The sequence below is a fragment of the Pantherophis guttatus genome, chromosome 1, assembly GCF_059756535.1.
Source record: "Pantherophis guttatus breed Tessera chromosome 1, ASM5975653v1, whole genome shotgun sequence".
In the NCBI taxonomy this organism is placed as follows: domain Eukaryota; kingdom Metazoa; phylum Chordata; class Lepidosauria; order Squamata; family Colubridae; genus Pantherophis; species Pantherophis guttatus.
This window is the reverse complement of record NC_142063.1, coordinates 23,295,464-23,321,181: the sequence shown is the minus strand read 5'-3', so window position 1 is coordinate 23,321,181 and position 25,718 is coordinate 23,295,464. Positions and strand designations below refer to the sequence as shown.

Below are 25,718 nucleotides of genomic sequence, written 5' to 3'. Positions count from 1 at the left end.
CATACATGGCCTTCGGTTGCCCACTCCACCTCCCTTAACTACCTTTACCCTATTTCAACACCCAAACCTATGTTGTAACACATATCCCTTAATATAACTATTGCAAATATTTATATACTGTCTCTACAGCGAACTTGTAACTCCTGTTGCTTCATCCAGCCTCCCTTTCTCCCGTAGATCTTTCTTCTTCTCCATCTCCCTTCTTGAGAATGCTGACATCTCATTCATTTTCTGGATTTGCTCCACGAACTCTTCTTTATTGATGATTCCAAGCTCCCTTAATTTCTCCATCGCCTCCTCCTTTGTTTCAACTCTATAAAATCTTCCACCATATGGAAATCTCAAAAAAAAAACCTGGATAACCCCAGCTATAATTAGGGGAGATAGTGGCCTAGTGGTTATTCTTCCCCCAGTTCCTGCCAACCTAGCTGTTCGAAAGCATGCACATGCGAGGAGATAAATAGGTACCACTTTGGTGGGAAGGTAACAAAGTTCCATGCACCAAAGTGAAGCATGACCATAGAAGCATCTTTGGACAACACTGGCTCCCCTCAGCTAGGAAACGGAGATGAGCACACACTCCCAAAGTCAGATACGACTGGACAGGGGAAACCTTTACCTTTATTTCTGACACTTTAAATGGAGTTGGACTACAACAACCAGGTCAGAAGCATTTTGCAGCTCCTACTAAAATACCTCCATTTGGGAAGGACAGGAATCAGTTCCAATATTTAACTAGCTTTGCCTCTGTTCGTTTCCTGACTTCCTAGTAAATGAAGCCGGAGCTTTGCTCTAGTTTTAAGGCACTTTTCTGCTGATGAAATTCCTCCTGGCTGTCATATTCAACTTTTCTTTTTTCTGTCTTTGAAGACACGGGTAGCCCCTTGCCCAAAACAAATAGTGGGTGGAATTCTGAAAGACAAAATGCAAAGAGTGCAACCTGGCTTAGTTATAGTAATACAATACACAACTGAATACAAGCTAACAAGTCCTCCTAAAGCAGAGTTCTCCAATTTTTTTCAGCTTTACGGAGCAGCAGGGGCAGGGAGAGAGGGGATGGTCCTGCACACGAACAGCTCCATTTGTGAAAACGGTGGGCACGCGCATCTGCCATTTGCACAAACGAAGCATGTGCACGCCTGGTCACCTGCTGCTTGAGCGTGTATGTGCCCACCATTTCCACGGCTTGGTTCAAAAAAGGTTCAAGACCTGGTAATGGGTCATGGCCCGGGGGTTGGGGACCCCATGTGCTAAAGTTTCTTATATTTCTAACAATTCTATAGTCCAAAGACAATACTAGTTCTGCAGTATGCAGATCTAAAGAGGGGGGGAAATGCTTCAGATCCGACATGAGTCTTGCCAAATTTTCCCCCCACCCCGGTTTAGTCACCAATTAGCTAAAAGACAGAATTAATTCTTTCCTTTAACTATTTCTGATCTGAGCATATTTAACTTCTCTTAAACATTTCTGACATTGAGAAATTCTCAAATTATTAAATTATACCAATTAAATCCAGATTGGCTGATTATCAGATTTTTGCTTAATTTCCAATGATGAGATGAGATTGGATAGGAATTCCAGAAATCTGACATCAGTTTGCTGAAAAATATACATTAGGCCAAAAAAAAAATTCCAATAAATACTATGTTGTCTCCAGTGGCCAAAATTATTCTAATTCTTGAAGAGATAGATGTTTCGGTGCAAAGTCAGGTGGATGTTCATACCAAAAGGTGATTCCAAGCCATCTGAAAAAAGCAAAGCCACCAACCTTGATCTATAGAGCTGTTTTCCAAATGCTGGAGAGTCCAAAGTACACTCTGTCTCAGCCTGAAAGTCACTTTCCATTATACTCTTATCTGGACCTATTTCCATGGCCTCAACATGTGATTGTTCTGAGTCTTCCACAGTCATATCCATTGGCACATTGCTTTCTTTTGATGAAGGCCTCATTTTCTCTTTCCTATTGCAGAAATTTAGCTCAAAATCAACATACTGAAAAATAGATGGCAAGAACATTGTAGAAAGACTTTAACATCCATGCCAGTCCTCAATTTATGCTTTTTTTTTTCCCTTTAAGCAGTCATATAAAGGTAAAGTTTCCCCTCACATGTATGTGCTAGTCGTTCCCGACTCTAGGGGGCGGTGCTGTCTGAAGACGTCTCCATGGTCATGTGGCTGGCAAGACTAAATGCCAAAGGCACACGGAATGCTGTTTCCTTCCCATCAAAGGTGGTTCCCTATTTTTCTACTTGCATTTTTTACGTGCTTTCGAACTTCTAGGTTGGCAGAAGCTGGGACAAGTAACAGGAGCTCACCCAGTTACGCAGCACTAGGGATTTGAACTGCTGAACTGCCAACCTTTCGATCAACAAGCTGAGTGTCTTAGCCACTGAGCCACCATGTCCCTAAGCAGTCACAGTCTCTCACATTCTGGTGAGAAAGAAGTTCCCTGACGATGGGCTCCAGCACAAATCTGAAAGCTTGGAAGACTAAACCTCTGGTCCCAGTGACCGACCCAAACTGAATCCTGCCACATTATCCTGGGACATGAATATTTACTTTCATTCCTCACTTATTTATTTTTATTATATTTATATGCCATTCATCTCACTATTGAGTCACTCTCTCTGGGTCAGTCACTCTCTCTTAGATTAATTTAATTAATCAAGTCAAAAGAAAAATACAGAATGATCATACCAACAGTATTCATAACTAGGAACTGATCTTCTGAATTTTAGATTTTCTGTCAGTCATAGATCAAAACATTTCTAATGAGCAGTGAGAAACATATCAAATGTACATTCCGTGTAATCATTTACCTTTGTGCTTTCAGAGATTTATCAAAGCGAAAATCAGATGGATACTGATGAACTGTGATTAAATGATCCTTGCGGTCCTTGCTGCTCTTGAATTTCTCTGGACAGCTCTCTACCAAACACTGGTACTGCAAAGAGGCAGAAAAACCAATAAGAAGGTTGATCAGTATTCTGTGTTATACTCTTGAAGTTACTAGTCCACTGTTAGGGACTGTATTGGCAGAACATAAATTCAATCTTCCCAACTCAAGTAACAAGTTTTAGGTTGGTCTTAGTATCAGCAGCTGTCAGAGCTAGCAATAGTTGATGAACCCATGAAGTGAACTAAGCATAAGGCAGTGTTACTGATTTCAATACCCAAGAGAAAAATGAACTACAAGTAAGCATTGCTTATGTTCTTGATTTTTTATAACCAAAAAAATGGTGATTATGATAGTAACATTCTTGATTACAAAAATATTGCAGTTGTTAATATAACTAGGTTTGTGTTGTACTAAATCTCTGAATAGCAGCCAATCTATAGGTCTCATGGCCATTTACCATATTCTGCTTCTCTGCCATTATCTGGAAGAGGGAATCATGCCACTCCAAAATGTGAACATCTAACAAATGTGTTGAAGGGAAGGCTCTTTTGCAAGAAGAACACACGTTCCTGTGCAGCATGTTGTAATGATGCTCATAGCTCTCCAAGGTGTTGAAAACCTGGCTGCATCCACCAATTTGGCAAGAAAATTCAGAGGTTCTGAAAGGAAACATAGAAAACAAGTCTTTATCAAATTATTCCCAAAAAATGCTTTTTCAGGAGGCAACTGGAGTTTCTTGTTTTTTCTTTGAAGACGTTTAGCTTCTGGTAGGGAATGGAAGGAGGTCTAGTCAGAGCTGAAGAAGCTTCTTGGATGAAGTGGTATAACCATGACCTGGAAGACTGAGAATTGCTACAGCCTTTATCAAATTGTGACATTTTAAGAAGTGTTGGGTTTATTTATTTAGTGCATTTTTATTTACAGTCTTTACAGTGATTGAAGCTTTGGGAGGCTTGTTATTCTTAAAGGAACAATGTCAATAGAGTAGAATCATCCCCATCATTGTGGCTATACGCTAAAAGAGAAGTGTGGGGGGGTGAGGCTTTTAATGTAACTCTTCCTTATGGACAAGCTTGTTTCTGCTGAAGATTTTATAATCAACAAGCAACAGCGAATGAGCATCCTTGCAGGGAGGGAGAGAGGGAGGTGTTGTGGCCCACCAGCTGCCAGCAGAACTGCCAGCAGACTCGGACGATGAGGAGGTTGGGGAGGAACTTATGGAGTCTGCGTCGAACACAGAGATAGAGCCAGGGCCGTCCGACATTTCCCAACCACCAAAGAGACAGCTGCCTTTGGAGGCTGATATGAGTGAGGAGGAAGAACAGCTGGGGCCTGTTCCAGATGCACATATGTGCAGAGCAGTTAGGAGAGATGAACAACAGAGGACAAGGAGTTGACTCGGGAAGCAAAGCACATGTGGATGTTGCATGGCCCCTCCCTGGCTGGGGAATAAATAGAAGGAAAGGAGAATGGTTGTTGTAGAAGACAAGTGTTTGTATTTCTGAACATTTTGCTCATTGTGTTTTGTGCGACAAAGACTGCTTATCAGAACTTAATTTGCAGCCTTTCAGCTGGGAGCTCACAGCCTTGCAATTATCACAAGGAAGTGATAAGGTCCGTTACTGCCATTAACTCCTTGAATAGATTTTTTTCTTTTTTGAAGGACTACTGCCTGGACTTTTCCGTGAGTGAATTCAATTAATTCACAGGAGGTAAATAAAAAGGAGGTTTTCGTGACAAAGAGTCTGTTTCTTGCTTCTGCTAAAGCTGGGGCAGGACAGAAGGGCAGGAGGGAGGGAAGGAAATAAAAGAATCACAGAGTTGGAAGAGACCTCGGAAGTTTTCTAGTCCAACCCCCCTGTTCAAGCAGGAGACCCCATATTAGGGGGTATTTAACCTTAGAACTTCAAGACTTGTGACCTACAACTCCCAGAATTCCCTGCTGGCTGGTGAATTCTGAGAATTGAAGTTCACAAGTCCCAAAGGTCGGACACCTCTGCCCTACAACATCCCAGACAAATGGCTGTCCAGTCTCATCTTAACAAGATTAAAAACATCCTGCCTTTGGGGGGGGGGGGAAAGAGGCCTTTATTCAGGACATCTGGCGAGGAAGGGGGGGAGGCAAAGGCCCAGACCCGCCCACACACACACACACACACACACAAACACTGATCTTGTCTACCAAAGATTGGCAGTTCGAATCCCTGGTACAGATCTCCTGCGTGAGCAGGGGGTTGGACTAGATGACCTCCAAGGTCCCTTCCAACTCTGTTACTGTTAAACTCCCGGTCACCTGTGCGCTCACAGGAAAGGAGGAGGCACCTCTCCCAATCTTCACCTGGGCCTTTCCGTGTCCCTCGTGACGTTCTCCAGGAGACCTTGGAGGTACATATGCCGGTGGACGTCGCCGTCCTGGAGAGGAAGAGAACAGAATTTACAGCAGGGCTCTCCAATCTTGGCCACTTTAAGACTTGTGGACTTCAACTCCCAGAATTCCTCAGCCAGCAAAGCTGGCTGAGGAATTCTGGGGGTTGAAGTCCACAAGTCTTAAAGTGGCCAAGGTTGGAGACCCCTGATTTACAGCCATCGCTTCAGGCGCAGGGAAGAAAAGCGGCCGCCCGCATCCCAGGCAAGGCCGACCCCAGCTCGGAAGGAAGGCAGAAGCAAGGAGGCTCCCTACCTCGAAGAAGGGATCGTCCGCCGCGTAACGGACCACGGCGGGGCGGAAACGGAAAGGACCTCCCTCCCCACCGCCGGCCATTCTTTCTTTCCCCTCGCAGCTTCTCTCTCTCCCTTGAAACCTAGCACACCCGCGCTTCTTCCGCTTCCGGGTCGTGCGGAGGATGGTTGCTGGGAGACGGGAGACGGGAGGGGCGGGGCTATAAAAGGTGGAGCTTTTGTGGCGCCTTAATTCCTAACGGCATGGCCCTGCCTCGCAGGGTTGTTGTGGCTTGACCGCCCACCCTTGGGAAGCCCTGAAGGATCTTTTCCCGTCATTATGAGCGAGTTTCGGATTCATCACGACGTGAACGAGCTCCTGAGCCTGCTGCGGGTGCGGGGCGGCGGGGAAGGGGCGGAGGTCTACATCGACTTGCTCCAGAAGAACCGCGCCCCTTACCTCACCACCACCGCCTCAGCCCTCGGAGCCAAGGTGGACCGGCCGGGAGAAACCGGGGATCCTTCTCTTCCCTACTTCCCCTTCTCTTCCCCCACTCCTCTCTTCTTCCCCCCCTTCTAACCTCCTCCTCTGCTCCTCTTTCCCCTCCCTTTTCTTCCTCTCCTTTTCCCTTTCTTCTTTCTCTTCTTCTCCCTTCCTCTCTCTCTACTCCTTCCCCTCTCTCCTGTTGTTTCCCTTTTCAGTTCACTCTAAAGTGGTATTTGAGCAGCCCCGATTTTCTAATTATCTTTATTCTCATTTCAATTTCTTATTCAATTATTATTTATTTTTATTTCATCATTTGCGTACATTTTTATAATAGCTCACTTTTTTTCCCTTTTACACCCCCCCTCCCCTTTCTCCTTTTACGTGACGTAATCTGGGTATCTATTTTTCTAATTGTTTTCTCCCATCTATTCTCTTATCTATTTTATCTCTATATCCTTGTTCAAGGAAAGGAAAAAAAACCTATTTTTGTATAGGAGGGAATGAGATATTTTGAAGTAAACGCTACATAGTGATCACTGATGACTGCGAAGGTCCACCCAGCTATTCCTCCACAATCATAATATTTAAGGGTGCAACTGGTTTTGCAATCAATTTTAAAAGGGTTGACTGGCCCCGCATAAGATCTGATGAAATGAAGATAGCCATAAAGCCCTTACTGGGTCCCAATAAGAGGTTCCTCTCCCACCCTGCTTCCAGTCACCCTGCTTCCAGGATGGCCGAGCTAAGTAGGGGGGGAAATAAACTTATTTGTTTAGTCATTATTTATTTGTTTGTTTGTTTGTTTTAATTTGATTTATATGCCGCCCTTCTCTGGAGACTCAGGGCGGCTTACAATGCGTTAAGCAATAGCCTTCATTCTTTTGTATGTTTTATACAAAGTCAGCTTATTGCCCCCACAAACTGGGTCCTCATTTCACCTACCTTAGAAAGGATGGAAGGCTGAGTCAACCTTGAGCCTTGGCGAGATTTGAACCAGCAGAAATTGCAGGCAGCTGTGTTAATTACAGGGTGCACTAAACCCCTGTACTATCAAGGCTCAATTGTTAAATGTATTTGCCGCCTCTTCGCCGTGGGGGCTACTCTGGATGGCTTACAATAAGAAGAAGGAAGAAAAAGGGAGTGTAAACAGAAGTAGAATAATAATAGAACAATAAAATAAACAATTACAAAGGAACACCCAAAGATAAATACATTAATATGATAACCAAAAAGATGGGTGGGTGGAGAACAGAGAGCAAGAGGGAGTAGTGATGGAGTCTGCCATCAATCTAGCAGCCACCTCCAGGTTTATCAGTTTTATTTGTTCATACCTGGCCTAAAAGAGCTCCTGGTCTTCAAAATATGAAGTTGTGTTCATATTTGCTGGCCTTCCTGACCACATTTTATCCCAGAGTGAGCCAGGTAAATTTGTAGAGTTATGCGGTGTCATTCAACCCATTAAGTTCAATCCCCTGCTCAGGGTAGGAATCAAAATAATTTACAGAGATGATGATAGCAAGGATGTTTTCACCAAGATAGAAGAAACATGGGGAGATGTGGTAAGTGATGTTGGTTTCTTTATCTTGGGTCTTTAACTTTTTGACTATCTCATTCGTTTTCTTTTCATAAAGTTGCTTACCTGGTGGGTATGAATATATAATACAGTCAGAGAGGGAAAATCTATAGTAGCTTTTTCCCCTGCCGCCACAGGATCACAGTTTAGCTGCCCAGCAATTCTGCTTCATGCAGAATTGGAAAGGCTTTGTTAAGTAGAAAAGCACTCTGGAAGTTTACAGATATATATTTGTGTAGTTTTTTTCCTCTTGTGATACATAAGAACAATGTTATTGATTTTTTAAAAATTTTGATTGCTTTTGTACACCACCCAAAGTCGCATTGCTCAAATTGGGCGACTATATAAATTAATTAAAATTTTAAAAGTAAATAATAACAATAACATGTATTTCCTAGGTTAAAATTGCAGAGTTTTCACGGACTCCGGAAGATTTCTTAAACAAATATGATGAACTAAAATCGAAGAACACAAGACATCTTGACTCACTTGTGTATTTGTTGTCCAAGCTTATAGAAGACAAAGAGGTAGAAGGTTTACTTTAGAAAGCCCATATAAAAACAATTTTAATTCTTAGTTACTGGTAGTTGTGTTGGTAAAAATAGGAGACCAAGCATTAAAGGAGTCAAGACCAACCATAGTTGTGTAGTGGGATCCAGAAAGGGGTACAAAACAAGGAAATAGGGAAATCTCTTGCATTCTCAAACTAACAGTGTTGAGTTGAGGAATACAGCAAAGCAAAATAAAAGTCTGGGTTAAGTAACATTAATTTTCCAAGTCCCATGTACAGAATAATTTCTAAATGTAATACAGAGGTCTTTTCAATTGGAGATGATCACAGAATACAGGGGATGAAAGGGATTTTGGAAATTATCTCTCTGAGTCCAGGGTTCCCCAAAGTGGTTAGAATCAAGGGTCAATAGAACTATCCATTATAGTTGTTACTATTTTTTGTAGTACTATTAGTTAAAGTATTTATAAAATTATTTTCATGCAATAAATGTTTGGGGTGTGCATGAAGAATCTGAAACATGAAGTCATGGAGCCAGTGAGCTGAAGAGTTTGGAAACCCCTGATCTAGTAGGACCCCAGTCAGCTATCCAATTGTAGAGCATAGCTGAGTGACAGTGAACAAGTCTTTATTTACACATCTCTAGAGGAGAATCTACCATATCGACAGTGAGTTTGTCCCATTGTTGAACAGTTCTTACCATTAGGATTTTTTTTCTGATGTCTGACCAAAATTTGCTTCCCTATCACTGAAACCCCTTTAAATGATATAGGGCAGTGATGGCTAACCTTTTCCAGACCAAGTGCCCAAAGCGCGCACACACGAATGCGCACGCGTGTGCCCAAACTCCCAAAATGCAATGCACATGCTGGCCCCATGCATGTGTCCCGCACATGCATGCACGGCCCCCCGCACACATCCCAAACCCCGCGCATGCGCATTTCCCCCACATGCACCCTGTGCATGTGTGGCAGAGACCCAATGACCAGCTGACCCGGTGGGAGGCATGCGCGCATGCGTGATGGAGCTGAACTGGGGCAACAACTTGTGTGCCCACAGAGAGGGTGCTGCATGCCATCTGTGGCACACGTGCTATAGGTTCGCCATCCCGGATATAGGGGATCTTCTGCACAAAGGGAATAAATGCCATTCTAAGTAAACATCTTATTCAAGGATGCCTCAGAAGCTGAGTGAAGTTATTAATCAGCACTCGCCATAAAGCTAGAATCAAGAACATCTGGGTAAGAGAACAAACTCACGTTGCCATACATACCCAAATTCCATAATAGGTTTCAGGGAATTGTCAGAAACGCAAGTAGATGCCTAGATATGTTGGTAGCTGGAGGTATAGTAAGTTCAGCAAATAATCAGGAAATCGTACATGTACATGTGAAAGACTGAAGCCTTCATTATTTCTGAATTCTGTTTTTGGCCCATTTTTAGACATTGCAATACTTGCAACAGAATGCAAAGGAAAGGGGAGAACTTGCAGCAAGTGCAGCAGCCAGTAACAGTGGTAGCAGCAGCCTCACTTTCTCTGTCCCCTCAACATCTTCCAAAATGACTGCTCAAGAACTGGAGGAGTTACGGAAACAGCTGGGCACTGTGGCAACCGGCTCCAGCTCACAGCAGGTCTCTGAGGTTCTTCCTTTGTTTATTTGCTGTATGTAAGCCATGCAATCCAAAGGGCCATGCGTATTCTTTACGATTCCACATTTATTGAGGAGTAGAGAGTGGCATTTATTATCAAAAATTATAAGGAATCACAGGGAAATTATACTCTATATAACTCAATTAAATTATTGGGTGGATACTGCAATATGTTATGCATGGGCTATCCCTTGGCCACTTTAGTTACTCAAAATAACCCTGAAATGTTTCTGACAAGTTGCTTACTTATCTAGTACTCTGTTAACTGTCTTGGCCATTAAGTCATTTCTGAGCCCAGTTCAATATCTTAATGTTGATTTTTAAAGCCCTGAATAAACTACATGCCAGACTTGAATGGCTTGAGGAATGATTCTTCCCATATAAACGAGCCTGGCACTTTAGTCATTTTCTGATGACCTGTACTGTGGTTGTGGATGCTTAGAGTGGACTAAACAAAGTTATATTTACAACTTTTGAGCTCCTTGTGGAATGTGAAGGTAATACAGACTGAATGAAATTAACTGGCTGGTTGGGTGGGGTAAGGGTTAAGAAATGTTTGTCTGCTCACATAAAGATGGATAACACCTAACCATGCAGTAAATCAATTGCTAAAAAATGTCACTCTGCTGTGACAGAACTAATTTGTCTCATCTCTGTGTGTGGCAAAAAGGCTTCTTATATTAGTTTGGTAGGCATTTCACTTACAGAATGCTCATGTCTCATTTTTCTTTGGCAGCCTCTTGAACTTGTACGAAAGGCACTCCGAGAAAAGCAGAACAAGAAAAATTCTGGCCAGCCTATCCCATCATTCCCTTCCTGGGTGTATGAAAGACCAGCTCTTATTGGAGACTTTCTTTCTAGCTCTAGTTTAAGTACAGATACAACTGTGCCAATAGGTGAGTAAAAGTGATGGATTGTAAGAGACTATCTAATCATGAAGCTCCACACCAGTCTGTTGTTTGGCTGGAGCCTTTCATTAGCACTTAAACATTCAGCCTGTATTTTCCTGCCAGCGTACCTCAAAGGAACTGGGATGCAAAGTTAGAGATGTTAATTAATTTGTGTACATTATTCTGTTCAACAAATCAGGAAAGATTATTTTGTATCTTAATTGGATGCCTTTAATATAAAAACTTAATCCTCCAGAAGCCTGAAAGTTATTTGTTTGTTTTTCCCTTCTCCAAAATATTATATATCTTTGATTTCCTCATCAGGTACGTTACCATTGGCAGCCCAAGAGTCTGCAGTTGTAGAAGACCTGCTGTATGTTTTGATAGGTGTGGATGGCAGATACATCACAGCACAACCCCTTGTTGGTAGAGAGACTCGTACTTTTCTAGTGGATCCCAATCTAGATATGTCTGTTAAGGAATTGGTCACTAGAATCCTCCCTGTCGCTGCAAGTTACTCCATAATATCCAGGTACTAGCAAGTTCTTTAAAATGTCACTAGCGGAGACCAATGAAGGTGTCCATTTCTTATATGCTTCTTGCAACTACTCTAGAAAGCCAGGCTCTTGTTTCAGCTAATAAAACAGCCTAATGCTTGTTCTTATAGATGGATGGATGGATGGATGGATGGATGGATGGATGGATGGATGGATAAATTGACAAAAGGCTTGGATTATTGCAGGTTTGTAGAAGAGAAATCTTCCTTTGAATATGGACAAGTAAATCATGCATTGGCAGCAGCAATGAGGACCCTCGTTAAAGAGTACATGATCCTGATAACCCAACTGGAACATCTCCAGCGCCAAGGGCTCCTCTCACTGCAGAAGCTTTGGTTTTATATTCAGCCCACAATGAGGACCATGGAAATCTTGGCTTCTCTTGGTGAGGAATTCTTCTTTCTTTGATTTATTGGGATGGTGGTAAATATTTTCTGCTAGACCATCTTTCAACATTTACCTATATAAGTAGGGTGGCCAGTTTTTTAGTGAATCAAGTGGAATTTTTTCTGCCTGCATTTCTCTTCTTCAGTTGTTTTATCTAAAGCAAAATCCTAATTCAATTACTATTTTTAGTAACTACATGCTTGGTGCACTAAAATAATACCTGCTATTCAAATACCAGGGCCCTTGAGGCTATCATTCTTATTATAATTTTAGTTATTATAATTTAAATTCAGGGTAATTTAAATCACCCTGAAAACTATTGAACTGAAAAGAAGAGGCTTTTAAAACTTACAGATTTACATATTTAAAGAATTCAGTTACACCATGAACGTGCTCAATTTGAGCTGATCACTTATAGCTCAATCACGTTTACAGGTAATCCTTGATTTACAATCATAATTGAGCCATGGGAGTATGCAGCCATCATAACTGCAGAAACAGGTCATAAGTAGTCTGGGGAAATCTGCCGTAACTTTAAACAGTCATTAGACAATTAGTCATAAATCAAGGACAACCTATACATGTACTTCAATGGTGTCAGTTTGACTGTCATTTATTCTGCTAGTAAACATTCAAAGATGTTTAAAATTACATTGAGCCATTTGAGAGCTGCATTTAATGTTTTGCAGCATGCAGCTAACTAAGATCAGTGAGTCTTTTTGAAATTATCATGTTTAGTGGATTAGCAGTGTTGCAGTTGAATATTTGTTCAGGTGGACTTTATGCAAAAAATTCTGTGTGATCAGCAAGCAGATTCTTTCAGGATGAAAGATCTTTCATGGTAGATGCATTTTTTTCACAGTTAAGTTTTTAAAATTGCATCTTTTTTCCCCCAGCTACTTCGATAGACAAGGGCGAATGCGTGGGAGGTTCAACCCTCAGTCTACTCCATGACAAAACATTCAATTACACAGGAGACAGCCAAGCCCAAGAACTGTGCCTCTATTTAACCAAAGCTGCCAGTGTTCCTTACTTCGAGATATTGGAGAAGTGGATCTACAGAGGAATTATCAATGATCCTTATAGGTATCCTGAGGAATCGTGCTCTTTTTTCCTTCTGGGTATCATTTGTAGTATTGTTGGGAGGCGAGGTAAAATTTCTTGCACTGGTGGAAATGGTGTGTTAGCACTGCCAGAGTAACCAGAGTATATATAGCACACTGGAACAAACAAAAATTCTTTTCCATCTTTGTACTCTGATTTCCCCTTTCACTCTTCTCTCCCCTCCCCCCCCCACCCTTCTCCACCGCTGCTCTTCATCACTCCCAAACGTTCATTTCTTTTAATTTTATAGTGAATTCATGGTGGAGGAACATGAACTCCAAAAGGAAAAGATCCAGGAGGACTATAATGATAAGTACTGGGATCAACGATACACCATTGTCCAGCAACAGATTCCCTCCTTCCTGCAAAAAGTTGCTGATAAAATACTTAGCACAGGTAAGCATTTAGCTTTCAGTGAACAGGAAAGAGGGCAGAGGCTCCTGAAAAACAATACTGTAAGCACCTTAAAAATGTGAAACTTGTGCCTCCTTTGTAACCAAGACTGAAAAATTCTTTTTTTTAATCATGAAAAAACAATGGTTCTTCACAGAGCCTGAGAAAGCCATTTGGATGGAATCTTGCTGGCCTTGACAAATCCCTGCTGTTTTCTTGGCAAGTTTTTGGCAGTGGCTTACAACTGCCTGCCTTTTAGGCAGTGGTGAAATCCTCTGAAGTCTGCTACCGGTTCTGTGAATCTGCTACCAAGCACTCGCTTTTGCATGCGCATGCGCACCTGAGACTCACCCGCACAGTGCTAAAAAAGGAACATTTTGAAGCCTTCTGAGTCTGCAAAGATAAGTAGAACAGCGAGGGGAGGAATCCACTGTGCCATGTGATTTAGATTAGCTAGAAAGCAGGAAATCCGATGATTCTAGCTAATATAAATCGTGCATCACAGTTGATCGTCGCCCAGCTGATCGTCAGAAATACTGGTTTGCCCAAACCGATAGCATTTTTTACTACTGGTTCGGGAGAACCAATCCGAACCGGTAGCATTTCACCCTTGCTTTTAGGGCTAAGAGAGAGTGATCCAAGGTCATTCACTTGATTTCATGTCTAAGGCTGGATTAAAACTCAGTCTCCCAGTTTCTGATCTGATCCTTTAACCATTATACCAAACTTTCTCCCTTAAAAATAATTACATATTTTTAAATGTATCTGTGGTATGCCATGTGTGGATTCACTTCTTTTGGCTCCATTACAAGGCAGAGCAAGTTAAGCTTTGTTTGATGTAGAAGTTTTTAGTCAGTCTGTACCCATCTGAGTTATTCCTTTCTCTCTTCAGGGAAGTACTTAAATGTGGTCCGGGAATGTGGCCATGATGTTACTTGCCCAGTGGCAAAGGAGGTGGTTTATACCTTGAAGGAGCGTGAATATGTGGAACAGATCGAGAAGGCCTATAATTATGCCAGCAAAGTCTTGCTTGATTTCTTGATGGAGGAAAAGGAGCTTGTGGCCCACTTAAGGTTTGCTTCATTTGTTATATTCAGAAAGCATGGTTTTTACCTTGCTTTGCCTAAGAGGATGATTCAGGGAGGGTGGAAACGTGCTGGCTTTTGTTAGCATTTCTCCTTGTAGAAAATATGTCCCTTTTTTTTGTTGTTGTTGAGCAGGTCCATCAAACACTACTTTCTCATGGACCAAGGTGACTTTTATGTCCATTTCATGGATTTGACAGAGGAGGAGTTGAAAAAACCAGTAGATGATATCATTCCGACTAGATTGGAAGCTCTTCTGGAATTAGCATTACGTATGAGCACAGCTAACACTGACCCATTTAAAGATGATTTAAAGGTAAACGAGACTTGGCAGCCTGAAATGAAGACAAGATGTTATAAAGACAGAAAATAAAGACAGATGTCAGATTCACAGATAAAAACTGGGAGGTCTAGATAGTTACCTGTTTCTGCATTTATCAAGCCAATAATATAAAACCTTCAGGACAAAAAAAATCCTGAAGCAACCGTAACAGCAGATACACTATTAACAACTCAAGAGAACATTTAAGTCACAGCATTTGCCATATAAGCCAAGAGGAAGTGCAGCTGACAGCCTTTTTAGAGCAAAGGGTCATGTTGATTATCATTGTTAGTATACATTTAGTATAGATCTATTTCAAGCTTTTTAGCTTTCATCAGCTAGCATACCCTTACTCGGATTCGAACTTGGGCTTCCTGCATGTTAGGCAGTTGAATTAACCTTCTGAGCCACAAGTTCTCCTCCCTTCATCAGCTTGGGGGGGGGGGGGGGGACTTAATCTTTCCCCTGGCTCAAGCTGATGAAGGGAGGAGAACTTGTGGCTCAGAAGGTTAATTCAACTGCCTAACATGCAGGAAGCCCAAGTTCGAATCTGAGAAAGGGTATGGCTAGCTGATGAAAGCTAAAAAGCTTGAAATAGATCTATATTAGTCTCCCTTTATTTCTTTATCAGCAAAATATAAATTTTATATCTATCTATCTATCTATCTATCTATCTATCTATCTATCTATATATATATATATATATATATATATAATTATAGAAGCATATAAAAAACAGACTATATTTTGTGGGTAGAAGAAATTCTTTTTGTCTAAATTCCCTTACATGCATTATCCAACCTAATTACTTAATAATGCCTTATAATTAACAAAAAGAGTATTTTTTTTCTCCAATATCACATTTGTCAGATTCTTACTTTAGCTTTAAGCTAACCTCATTGTTCTTGTGGTTTCTTTCAAGATTGACTTGATGCCACATGATCTCATAACACAGCTCCTGCGAGTTCTGGCCATTGAGACAAAGCAGGAGAAAGCCATAATCAATGCTGATCCAACTGAGCTCACTCTCAGTGGCCTGGAAGCATTTTCTTTTGACTATATTGTGAAATGGCCATTGTCTCTCATCATCAACAGGTAAGCCAAGGAGAGGAATTTCTGCCAGAAAGAACCACATCATTTATAGGTTGCTGTCAATATACTTTTGCAGTGGTTTGATCACTCATTATTTAATAATCTCGGGTCCCAATATAGGAAGTGTTTAGGATGGACTAAAAACTGTCCATGCCTGGATGGCAGTGTGATAGCTCAATGGTTAAGATGCTGGCTTGTCGCTGGAAAGCTGACTGCCAGGTTCCAAACCTGAGCGCCATGCAACAAGGTGAGCTCCCATTACTTGCCCCAGCTTCTACCAACCTAGCAATTTCAAAGCATGCAAATGCAAGTAGATAAATAAGTACCACTTTGGTGGGAAGGTAACAGTGATCCGTGTTTTGCCACATATTCTGCGCTCTGGTGTGATGTCATGCTGGCCACATGACCATGGAAAAATCTTTGGACAGCACTTAACAGCTTTGTAATGGAAATAAGCACCACTCCCTAAAGTCAGCTACAACTAGCAAAATAAAATTATCTTTACTTTATGCCTATATAAATTTCCTTCTGAGAAAATTTAATGCTTGCTTAGCATTTGCTTGTAATTGCTAACTTTGTGCTTGACTTGTAGAAAAGCCTTAACACGGTATCAGATGCTCTTCAGACACATGTTTTATTGTAAACACGTGGAGCGGCAGCTGTGCAATGTCTGGATCAGCAGCAAAACAGCTAAGCAGTGTTCCCTACAGTCATCAAAATGGTAAATGATCCTTCAGTGTTCAGTGGACTAGAAATAGTTGTTCAACTATTTATGCAAACAGCCTTCTATATTTGACATCTAGTAATACCTTGCCAAGGAATGTTTCCCAACCTGGAAATTCTTGGCCTCCAGTTATGGAGATACAGGGAGGAATCTTAGTGCTTTCTGAATAAATTGTTTTTGCCATTCTAAAAGTGAAGGAAGTAAAAAGAAATAGAAAAGCAGGTCTGTTAATGGTTTCAAGCTTTCACCTCCCCCCCCCCCTTTACTCCAGTGAAATGTTTTGATGGAAAGCTAAACATCAAGTATGTTTGAAAGGTAAATAAATTTGAAGCTGCAGCTGCTTATTGAAAACTGCTTTGCAATGAGTGAAGTTGTTAGTACTTCAGTATTATCTTTAGTGATGGGGGTGACTTCTGGATTTCTGCCATTTCGTTCTCTGCACTAGTTAACAAAGTTATGGACTCAACCCATCTGCTTGCAAAGCATAGTAGTAACTACTCTGAGGCTGTGTTTGCACGCCACATTTAGTTAGGGATGTCAACTCAAGGCCTGGGGGCTGGATCCAGCCCTCGGGGTGGTTAGATCTGGCCCATGGAGCCACCCTGGAAACAGTGAAGGACTGGCCCGCAGTGCCTCTCCAAGCGAAAACTGAGCTTGGGAGGGCTGTATGCAGCTCTCTCGAGCTCCATTTTCTCTGAGAGAGGGTTGCAGAAGGCTGTCTCAGCCAAAACAGCTCGGGAACCTGTTTTCACTGGTAGAGCGCTCAGGCCACCACAGGTGCCCCCACGACGAGTGACATCGAGCTGGCCATGCCCAACCTGTCCCCCCAAGGTCAAACACAACCCTGATGTGGCCCTCAATGAAATCGAGTTTGACACCCCTGCATTAAGTCATATGAACAGTTCATGAGAGTATTCACTCTATGCCCTTATACTAACTTATGTGGTTCATTAACTATAATTGAAGACTTACCTGATAATACATCCCTGAAAGTGAATTGGCTGTTGTTTAGATTTATGAAAACTAAAGTTGAAACCCACAACAAGCATTGATTCTATATCCTGGTTCCTGCAAATAAAACAACAGCCACTCCAAATTCAGAGGCATGGTACCTCTCGGTGGCAAACCTGCACTTCCTACCCTGACAATCTCTCTTGAGTTTGTTGACCCCTTATAGCTTCATCAACCCTAATTGATCAACTCTTCCTTGGGCTCACTGCTCCTCTCTTTTTAGGTTTGCGGGTGCTTTTACTCTGCGTCAGCGGATGCTCAATTTTGTGCAGAATATCCAGTACTATATGATGTTTGAAGTGATGGAACCCACATGGCATATTTTGGAGAAGAATCTGAAGTTGGTTAGTCTGGATCAAACTATATTAGCTGGAATATAGCTGGAATATAGTCCCGTCTGGACTACTGTAACGCTCTCTACATGGGGCTCCCCTTGAGGAGCACTCGGAGGCTCCAACTGGCGCAGAGTGCGGCCGCGCGGGTGGTGATGGGAGCGACGTGGCGCTCCCATGTAACGCCTCTCCTGCGCGAGCTGCACTGGCTCCCGGTGGTCTTCCGGGTGCGCTTCAAGGTTTTGGCTATCACCTTCAGAGCGCTCCATGGCTTAGGACCTGGCTATTTGCGGGACCGCCTGCTACCACCAATAGCCTCCCACCGACCAGTACGCTCCCATAGAGAGGGGCTCCTCCGGGTGCCGTTGGATAAACAATGTCGACTGGCGGCCCCCAGGGGAGAGCCTTCTCTGTGGGGGCACCTACTATCTGGAACGAGCTCCCCCCCCCCCCGAGATACGGAGGATTCCAGATCTGCGAACCTTCCGTCGCGCACTTAAGATGTTCCTATTCCATCAAGCTGGCCTGACCTAAACTTTTCCTCTTTTTAAATGGGAATTTTAAATTTGGTTTTAAGTTATTGGGGTTTTAAAATGGTTCAGCCAAATTTATTTAATTTGTTTTATCTCCATTTTAAATTTTGTATTTATATGTTTTATTTTATGGCTGTTCACCGCCCTGAGTCCTTCGGGAGTAAGGCAGTATACAAATTTAATAAAATGAAATGAAATGAATAACTAAAGAGTTAATTGTGCTGCTGAGTCAAAACTATAGGAACCAGTTGGTTTCTGCCATCTATTCTAACTGCCTATTAGCAAAGCTGTAAAGGAGTTATACTTGGGGGGGGGGGGGAGGCAAATCTCCCACCACTAGGGCTCTTCTAAATCTGCAGATTTAGTGTTCTATATTGAGCAGGCTTCCTGGATGAAATTTTTGGTAACCTATGGCAACTGAGCAATTGGATAAGCATTCTTTTCAACTACAACTGTTAGAACAAAACAATTCTTCAAACTACAGACTCTCCTGAAATATGCGTAGCTATCTAGACAGAGCAAAGATTACCAATCCTACCTTGAGCAATTACCATCCTTTTTTATTAGCTATTGCTAATCTAGCTTCCTTACTGGTTTAAATCTTTGGAAGTATGGATGTTTCTAGGCAATATCATTGCTGCTAGGTTCTAGACAGGCCAGATAAAGTAACATTCACACAACATGCTCATTTCATTAGTTTTAGTGTTGGTTACTTGGTTGTATTCAGTCCCCAGCTCACTTGGTTTGGTTGTGATTGATTACGTGAACCTTGAAAACCAGTTAACTCCCAGATTGAGTGTTGAGTAAATTGAGGATTTTGAGCAAACTTATTTTATATTCCTGCAGAAAACATAGCTAGAACTGATAGCTGGAAGTTGTACGGTATGAAAGCCAGTAGTAGATAAACATTAGAGAAAAAAATTCCTCCAAGCCTTGAGGACCTGAAGGCTATTAGAAGAGAAATATTTGAATTGAGGTTGGCCACCATTTGTGTGAGATAAACTAATTGGATTCTGTTCTACAGAGCATCAAACAAGATTACACTAGGTGACTTCTAACTTCTCTTCCGTGCTTGCTGGAAGAAGGGTTCGTTGATGTTATTATATCTCCTTCAATAGGCCTCCAATATTGATGACGTCTTGAGCCACCACACAAGCTTTTTGGATAATTGTTTGAAGGATTGCATGCTTACCAATCCAGAGTTACTGAAGATTTTTTCCAAGCTGATGTCTGTGTGTGTCATGTTCACCAATTGCATGCAGGTAGGACCCACATAGCTTTAAGTCTTCTAGATTTGTTGAGAAGAGCCACCTGCTAAATTATGTAGGGCCTCAAAAGCGATATATGTATGCTTTGGAACATGAACCTTAACACCTGTTGGAAGTATTTTAAAGCACCTGTCTACAGTACTTAAGTATTCCTTTTCCCAAGGTTGCACAGTTGTCTGAAAAAAAGATGCAGCTTTTTATTTATTTACAAGATTTGTCAATTGCTGCAGTTGTATCAATTCTTGGCAGCATATAAAAAAAAATCAAGTAAAATTATCAGCTTCATGGCTGCTGCTGGCCAAGAAATCTGGGAGGGCAGATGTGTACCACCCAACCACATCACAATAATGCAAATTAAGTTTAGGAAATTGTCCCCTGCTGTGTCTTAAATATAATCTTTAAAGCAACACTGCTTTAAAGATAGGCGATATGCAATAGGCACCAAGTTCATGCTCTCACATGCTCTAGAACATGAAAAAATGTGCAGAATCCTAATATTATATGCATTTTAAATACGCCATCCTTTCTGCTTGCCAGAGATTTTCCCACAGCATGAAGCTAGATAATGAAATGGACCGCCTCACTGTAGAGCATGGGACTATGAGAGGCCCACCTACTAAACAGGAAAGAGTAGAGGAATCCACACGAAAGCAGCTTGCTAATAAGGTACGTTGTGGGTGCCAGGCTCTTCCCACTTCCTCTCTTACTCTAACACAGCACTTGAAAATGTTAGGCTATTGCATTTTTGCGCTGTATCAGAATCACTAAGTTAAGTCACACAAATGGTTTAGTCAGCTAAACACAATGTGTATGTTTCATTTTGGTTTGTGTGAATAACAGTTGGAAGGGACCTTGGAGGTCTCCTGGTCCAACCCCCTGCTTAAGCAGGAAACCCTATATCCGTGATGGCGAACCTATGGCACGCGTGCCACAGGTGGCACGTGGAGCCATATCTGTGGGCATGCAAGTTGCCCTAGCTCAGCTCCAGCGCATATGCGCGCGCCGATCAGTTGAATTTCAGGCCTTCTGGGCCCACTGGAAGTTGAGAAACGAATCGTTTCCGGCCTCCAGAGGGTGAGAGAGGCCATTTTCGCCCTCCCCAGGCTTCTAGAAAGCCTCTGGAGCCTGGGGAGGGCAAAAAAAGTACCTACCAGGCCCACCGGTAATCTTTTTGCCATTGTGTGCCAAAAGAGGGGGAGCGCGGGGAGTGGGTGGGTGTTGCGCGTGCATGCGTGGGGGAAGGGGAAGGGCATGGGGGAGGCATTGAATTATGGATGTGGGCACGCATGCGCACGACCCCCCTGTGCTCTCCCCCCTTTTGGCACTCGACAGCCAAAAGGTTAGCCATCACTGCCCTATACCATTTCAGATAAATGGTTATCCAATCTCTTCTTAAAAACCTCCAATGTTGAAGCATCCATAATTTCTGGAGGCAAGCCGTTCCACTAATTAATAGTTCCACTGCGAAATGAACCTATTAAGTTAACGGACTATAGTTTATGGCTAAATGGTATTTGAAAAAATACCATGTGGGAAAGCGCAGAACCTTTTCTCTTAATGCTGTACAATCATACAAATCATTTTTCTCAGTAGAGTTTGCAATTTCTAGTCTTTTGGCGCATTTATGTCCTTTGATGTTCTAAGAAATCAATTTGCTATGAAATGTACATGAAACAATGTAGGATTGCAGGAGTCTTCCCCTTTCAGTTGCAGTCTTTGGGTTAGAAATTATGCTAATTTCCTGTATTTTGCTTTTTTCAGTTTTTAGCAGAGCAGGCAGATTCTTTGCATGTAAGTTCTGGCTTTGAGGCAACAATAAACAAGTTTGACAGCAATTTCTCTGCACATCTGCTGGACCTCCTGGACAAACTGAGCATTTACAGTACCAATGACTGTGAGCACAGCATGATCAATATCATCTACAGGTAAGCAGAGATTTTTCTCCCAGAAAAAAAAATATATTCCTCTTCCTCAGGAATCTCTATTGAGTGTATAAAACTCTATAGAGAGAGCTAGTTATCAATGGCTATGCTGGTAGTGTGTGTATACTCACTTCAGGATCCGACTCAGTATGGCTTTCCGTTCCTGTTGCTGGAGAAGCTTTTGCTTTTCACATCCTATTTGCAACCTCTCCTAATCTGATGTGGCAGTGGGGAAGTAGAAGCTGGGCTAGATGGACTTTTGGTCTAGCACAGCTCTTATTTCAGTTCTTCCATGGTCCACCCACATAAACCCTACCCTTTCTTTTCTAGACTGGACTTCAACGGCTTCTACACAGAACGACTGGAGCACATGTCTGCAGAAAGGAGTCAGAAGACTGTTTTGCAAGTGGCTGCTCCTCCCAAAGTTGCTGCCTCCACTCAGTGAAAGGCCTGGTTTGTATGAAAGTCATTTTTCCCAGAGAAAAGTGGGAAGAGTTAGGGACTGCTTCGAGAATGTCATGGTTTCATCAACACTTATGTCGCACAAAAGTTGAGGAGCAGCAGTGGAAATATAAAATACAAACTCTAGCAACAATACTGTTTATAAAGGAATGTGACTCTGAATGCTTCTATATTTTTAAATCCAAGCATTTAAATTCTAAATTTTCTGTATTATAGGTGAAAACTAGTGTTTCTAAGTGGCATCTTTGATCTTTAAAAATGTACTTTTATATGTTGATGTTTAAGTCCTGGCTAACTAATTGTGTCAGTGACGGCTCAATTCAGTCAAGAAATAAGATAATGCCACCTATTTTGATCAGATATTAACAATTTGGAGTAGAATGAGTAATATTACATGAACTTTCATGGACACTGTTCACTGCTACTAGCCAACTCATTTGAGTATTTGCACTTTTGCTGAGAGCTTAACTATCTTCTGTTGTGTACACTCCATTCAGATAAAGCTTCATTAAATGTAATTGATTTCATCTGGTGTCTGGTTTGTATAAACCTATGTGCACATGCATGGGAAAATCATTGAACAAGAGTCTGATAAAATGAGGGAATTCTGTGCATTGGGAATAGTAGCAGAAGAAGCAGGAATTTAGATCTATTAGGTACATTGGGAACTATTAGTGGAACATGGCCACTAATGCTACTAAAAAGTGGCACTTTCACATTTGAAATGCCACTATGAAACGAAATCATTTTGAAGTCCTGAATTTCACATTGACAGATATCAGAGGAATTCTTCGGGGGTGGGGGGAATCAAGTTGTAAAGGTTGAGTTTGAAAAAAGACTGCCAAAAATAAAGGAACACAAAAGAAAGCAAACTGGATGTCAGAACAGATAAGGAAACCAAGAGAGCCAAAGCCAAGAAAGATTCAGGAGGGAAGATCTCCAAAATGATCTCCAAGTAACAATTTCAAAGACCTTTTGGAAGACACAATAAATAGTATTGCAACAATATCTGTAGAAGCAGGAGACATGTAGAGTTCTAAAAGATCTCTGAATTTAGAATGTTGCAACCTTGAATTGATATACTATGGACAGGTAGTAACTGATTCCAAGAAAATGAAACAAAGATGGAAGAAATTACTGAAACTTTGTACCGTAGAAATATCATTATCCAAGACACCTTAGAACACATTCCATACTTTCAGGAAACTCTCCATACTTTCAACAAACTCTAGTATTAGAAGATGAAATCAGATCAGTGCTCCAGTCAAGGCTATAAGAACAGATAGAACTACAGAAACATGGCAAACAATAAAAGAATTGTAAAAGTTCTAAGCAAACTATCCCAGAAAATCTGGGGAATGACAGCAGGGCCAATAGTTTGTAAGAGTGCACTACACATACCAACACCAAACAAAAAAAGAAAAACTTAACAGAATAGGCAAACTATCATGAAAGATCTCATATACAAGCAGGGTGGATAAAAATTGATTTTTTTAAATTTAAATTGGATTTTTTTTATTTCTATCAAATTTATTTTAATAAAATGCTTTTGGAGTAAATATCTAAAGATAGTTTTCTATTTAAGATACATTAATATAGTTTATTCAGCATGAAATGGAGTTTAGTTATGTAGCATGAAGCTGTATATTCTGCAATATTGGGACTGTCGGTGAGTCAACAGCAGATCAGAGGAGCAGCCGCGGGACAGATGACAGTTGCGCTTTAAAAATTATGATTTAAATCAAGTTGATTTAAATCAAGCCTTTTTACTACTGATTTAAACCGTGATTTAAATTGACTTGATATAAATCAAATCCACACTGTATATAAGCAAAATGTTTAGGATTATCCAATCCAGATTAAAACTCTACATGTAAAGGAAAATGCCAGACAAGCTGGTTTAGAAAAAAAGGATAAGATACATAATTGCTGGTGCATGTTGAATAATTAAGAAAACCAAAGAATACCAAAATAAATCAATATCAGCTTCATGGTTTATAGAAAGGCTTTCAATAGTGTGAATCTGTCCAATGTCCTGATGAAAATGGAAATCCCAGACTATCTTTGACAAAACACAGTAGTGGCCAAAATTGTGGAAACATTTTGATTTGATGGCTAATAACACTTTTTTGGGAGTTTCAAGATAATTATATTCCACTGCAGGAATGGCCTGGGAATAGCCCAGAATTTAACCCAACTGAAAATCTATGGAGCCAACTAAAGAAACTTGTTAGTCAGAAGTGACCTAGCAATAAAACCCAGTTAATAGAAGTGATCATTCAATCTTGGTTTCACATTATAATAGCTGCAGAAGTAAAAGACTTGGTTCACTCCATGGGAAGACATTGTAAGGCTGTAATTCATGCTAAAGGTTACCCAACTAAGTATTAACTGACGTGATAATTTTTGTATATCTCATTTTTTCTATGGTGATAATTTCTGTATATCTCAATTTTTTCTGTTTCACTTTTCTTCTTTATACTGTAACTGCTATTCTAATAGCAAATCCTTCATAAAAGTTATTGCATTACATTCTTGATTAAATTATCTTTCCATTGATATATAATTTTATGGCACTACTCCAAAAAAAGGTGGTTATTAGCCATTAAACCTCAAAAATACATTTTCCCCAAACTGTTTCCACAATTTTGGCCACTGCTGTATATACAGATTACACAGAAATGACAATTTGGAGGGAACTTTTGAAACTGACTGACGCCAGAGCAGGAAAGGATTAAGGGTGGCTGTTTACTCTCTCCTATTTATCCAATCTACATCTAGAATATGAATCAAGACACTGAAGCATGGTTGGAAAAATGATGTGCATAATTTTAAAACTGAAAGAACTTGCATTATGCTGATATTAATCAGATAAATAAAAACATCCATGATCTGTAAGCTCAGAGTCAAGCAGTAAAATGGGGGGGGGGGGGGAATGGATTAAGATCAAATATAAAGATGACCTAACTAATGACAGCAAGGAAAGTAATGAGCTTCAGAATTAACAAGATACTGAAGTGGATTGCTTCTGCCTTTTTGGATCTACTACTGTGGCAACATTAAAGGAAACGGCAGCAAAAAAACATTCCATAGACTAGCACTTGGTAACAGTGAAATCCCGGGAGAAGATACTCAGAGGCTGTGATGTGCTTGTTCCCATACAGATCACAATTGTGCATGCAGTAGTCTTCCCTATAACACTTTATAGAAACTAAAGTTGGGAGTTTGAAGAAGCAGCACAGAAAAAGTATTGACACTTTTGAACTTTGGTGTTGGACAAGAGCCTAACAATGCCATGAATAGTCAAGAAACCAGATAGATGAACCACAGAACAAATCGGTCTGAAGTTTTTACCCAAGGCACAAATACAGTACAAGGTTGAAATTATTTGTTGGACACAGCCCTGTCTTGCAGTCTATAATTCTGGGAATAATGGAAGGAAAAATAAAACAATTAGCAGCAAGGTGTATGACTTCAATTATAGTGATGTATTTGGATGCACTGATGGAAGCACTGAAGACAGAAAAAGTTGGGGATAAATCATCCTTAAGAATGTCGATCTGAGTATTCACTAAAAGTCAACATGAACTTGATGTCACATCATTATTCATTATAGATTTTAATAAAGTTGTCTTGGTTTCTGAATTTTAAAGGGATTTCTATTTTAGTTTTCTTTTTAAACAATTAAGATTGGAGGACAAAATATTCTACCGTTATCGAGTTGCTGTTTCATCCTACATCTCCCAATAAACACTAGCCCATTTTAGCAAAGTGACTTGTTTTCTGAGGTTTTTTTTTTAGCAACAACTTGTCCGTGATAACATAGGATAAACAACCTGAATCCACCATACACATTC

General features: G+C 41.0%; 2 protein-coding genes across 4 annotated transcripts; one reads left to right on the top strand and one right to left on the bottom strand.

Annotated features, from left to right (window-relative positions):
- Positions 1 to 603: 603 nt before the first annotated feature.
- On the bottom strand, positions 604 to 5,736 carry ZNF511 (zinc finger protein 511). Of its 2 annotated transcripts, XM_034437524.3 has the most exons (6): positions 5,581 to 5,735; positions 5,239 to 5,312; positions 3,358 to 3,559; positions 2,821 to 2,945; positions 1,770 to 1,961; positions 604 to 912 (listed from the first exon to the last, which is right to left on the bottom strand). In XM_034437524.3, the coding sequence occupies exons 1-6, from the start codon at positions 5,659 to 5,661 to the stop codon at positions 843 to 845; spliced, it is 744 nt and encodes a 247-aa protein (XP_034293415.2). In that variant the 5' UTR covers positions 5,662 to 5,735; the 3' UTR covers positions 604 to 842. The 2 variants fall into 2 exon arrangements, with proteins under 2 accessions (XP_034293415.2, XP_087750962.1); XM_087894836.1 differs by lacking the exon at positions 604 to 912 and having other exon boundaries at positions 1,541 to 1,961; positions 5,581 to 5,736.
- A 97-nt stretch (positions 5,737 to 5,833) lies between these two features.
- On the top strand, positions 5,834 to 22,388 carry TUBGCP2 (tubulin gamma complex component 2). 2 transcript variants are annotated; one of them, XM_034437519.2, is made up of 17 exons: positions 5,834 to 6,051; positions 8,017 to 8,145; positions 9,573 to 9,761; positions 10,516 to 10,675; positions 10,994 to 11,201; positions 11,412 to 11,611; positions 12,510 to 12,699; positions 12,968 to 13,113; positions 14,003 to 14,183; positions 14,331 to 14,511; positions 15,440 to 15,612; positions 16,202 to 16,330; positions 17,568 to 17,688; positions 19,328 to 19,471; positions 20,015 to 20,143; positions 21,239 to 21,402; positions 21,730 to 22,388. In XM_034437519.2, the coding sequence occupies exons 1-17, from the start codon at positions 5,899 to 5,901 to the stop codon at positions 21,842 to 21,844; spliced, it is 2,712 nt and encodes a 903-aa protein (XP_034293410.1). In that variant the 5' UTR covers positions 5,834 to 5,898; the 3' UTR covers positions 21,845 to 22,388. The 2 variants fall into 2 exon arrangements, with proteins under 2 accessions (XP_034293410.1, XP_034293411.1); XM_034437520.3 differs by having other exon boundaries at positions 5,834 to 7,604.
- Positions 22,389 to 25,718: the final 3,330 nt, after the last annotated feature.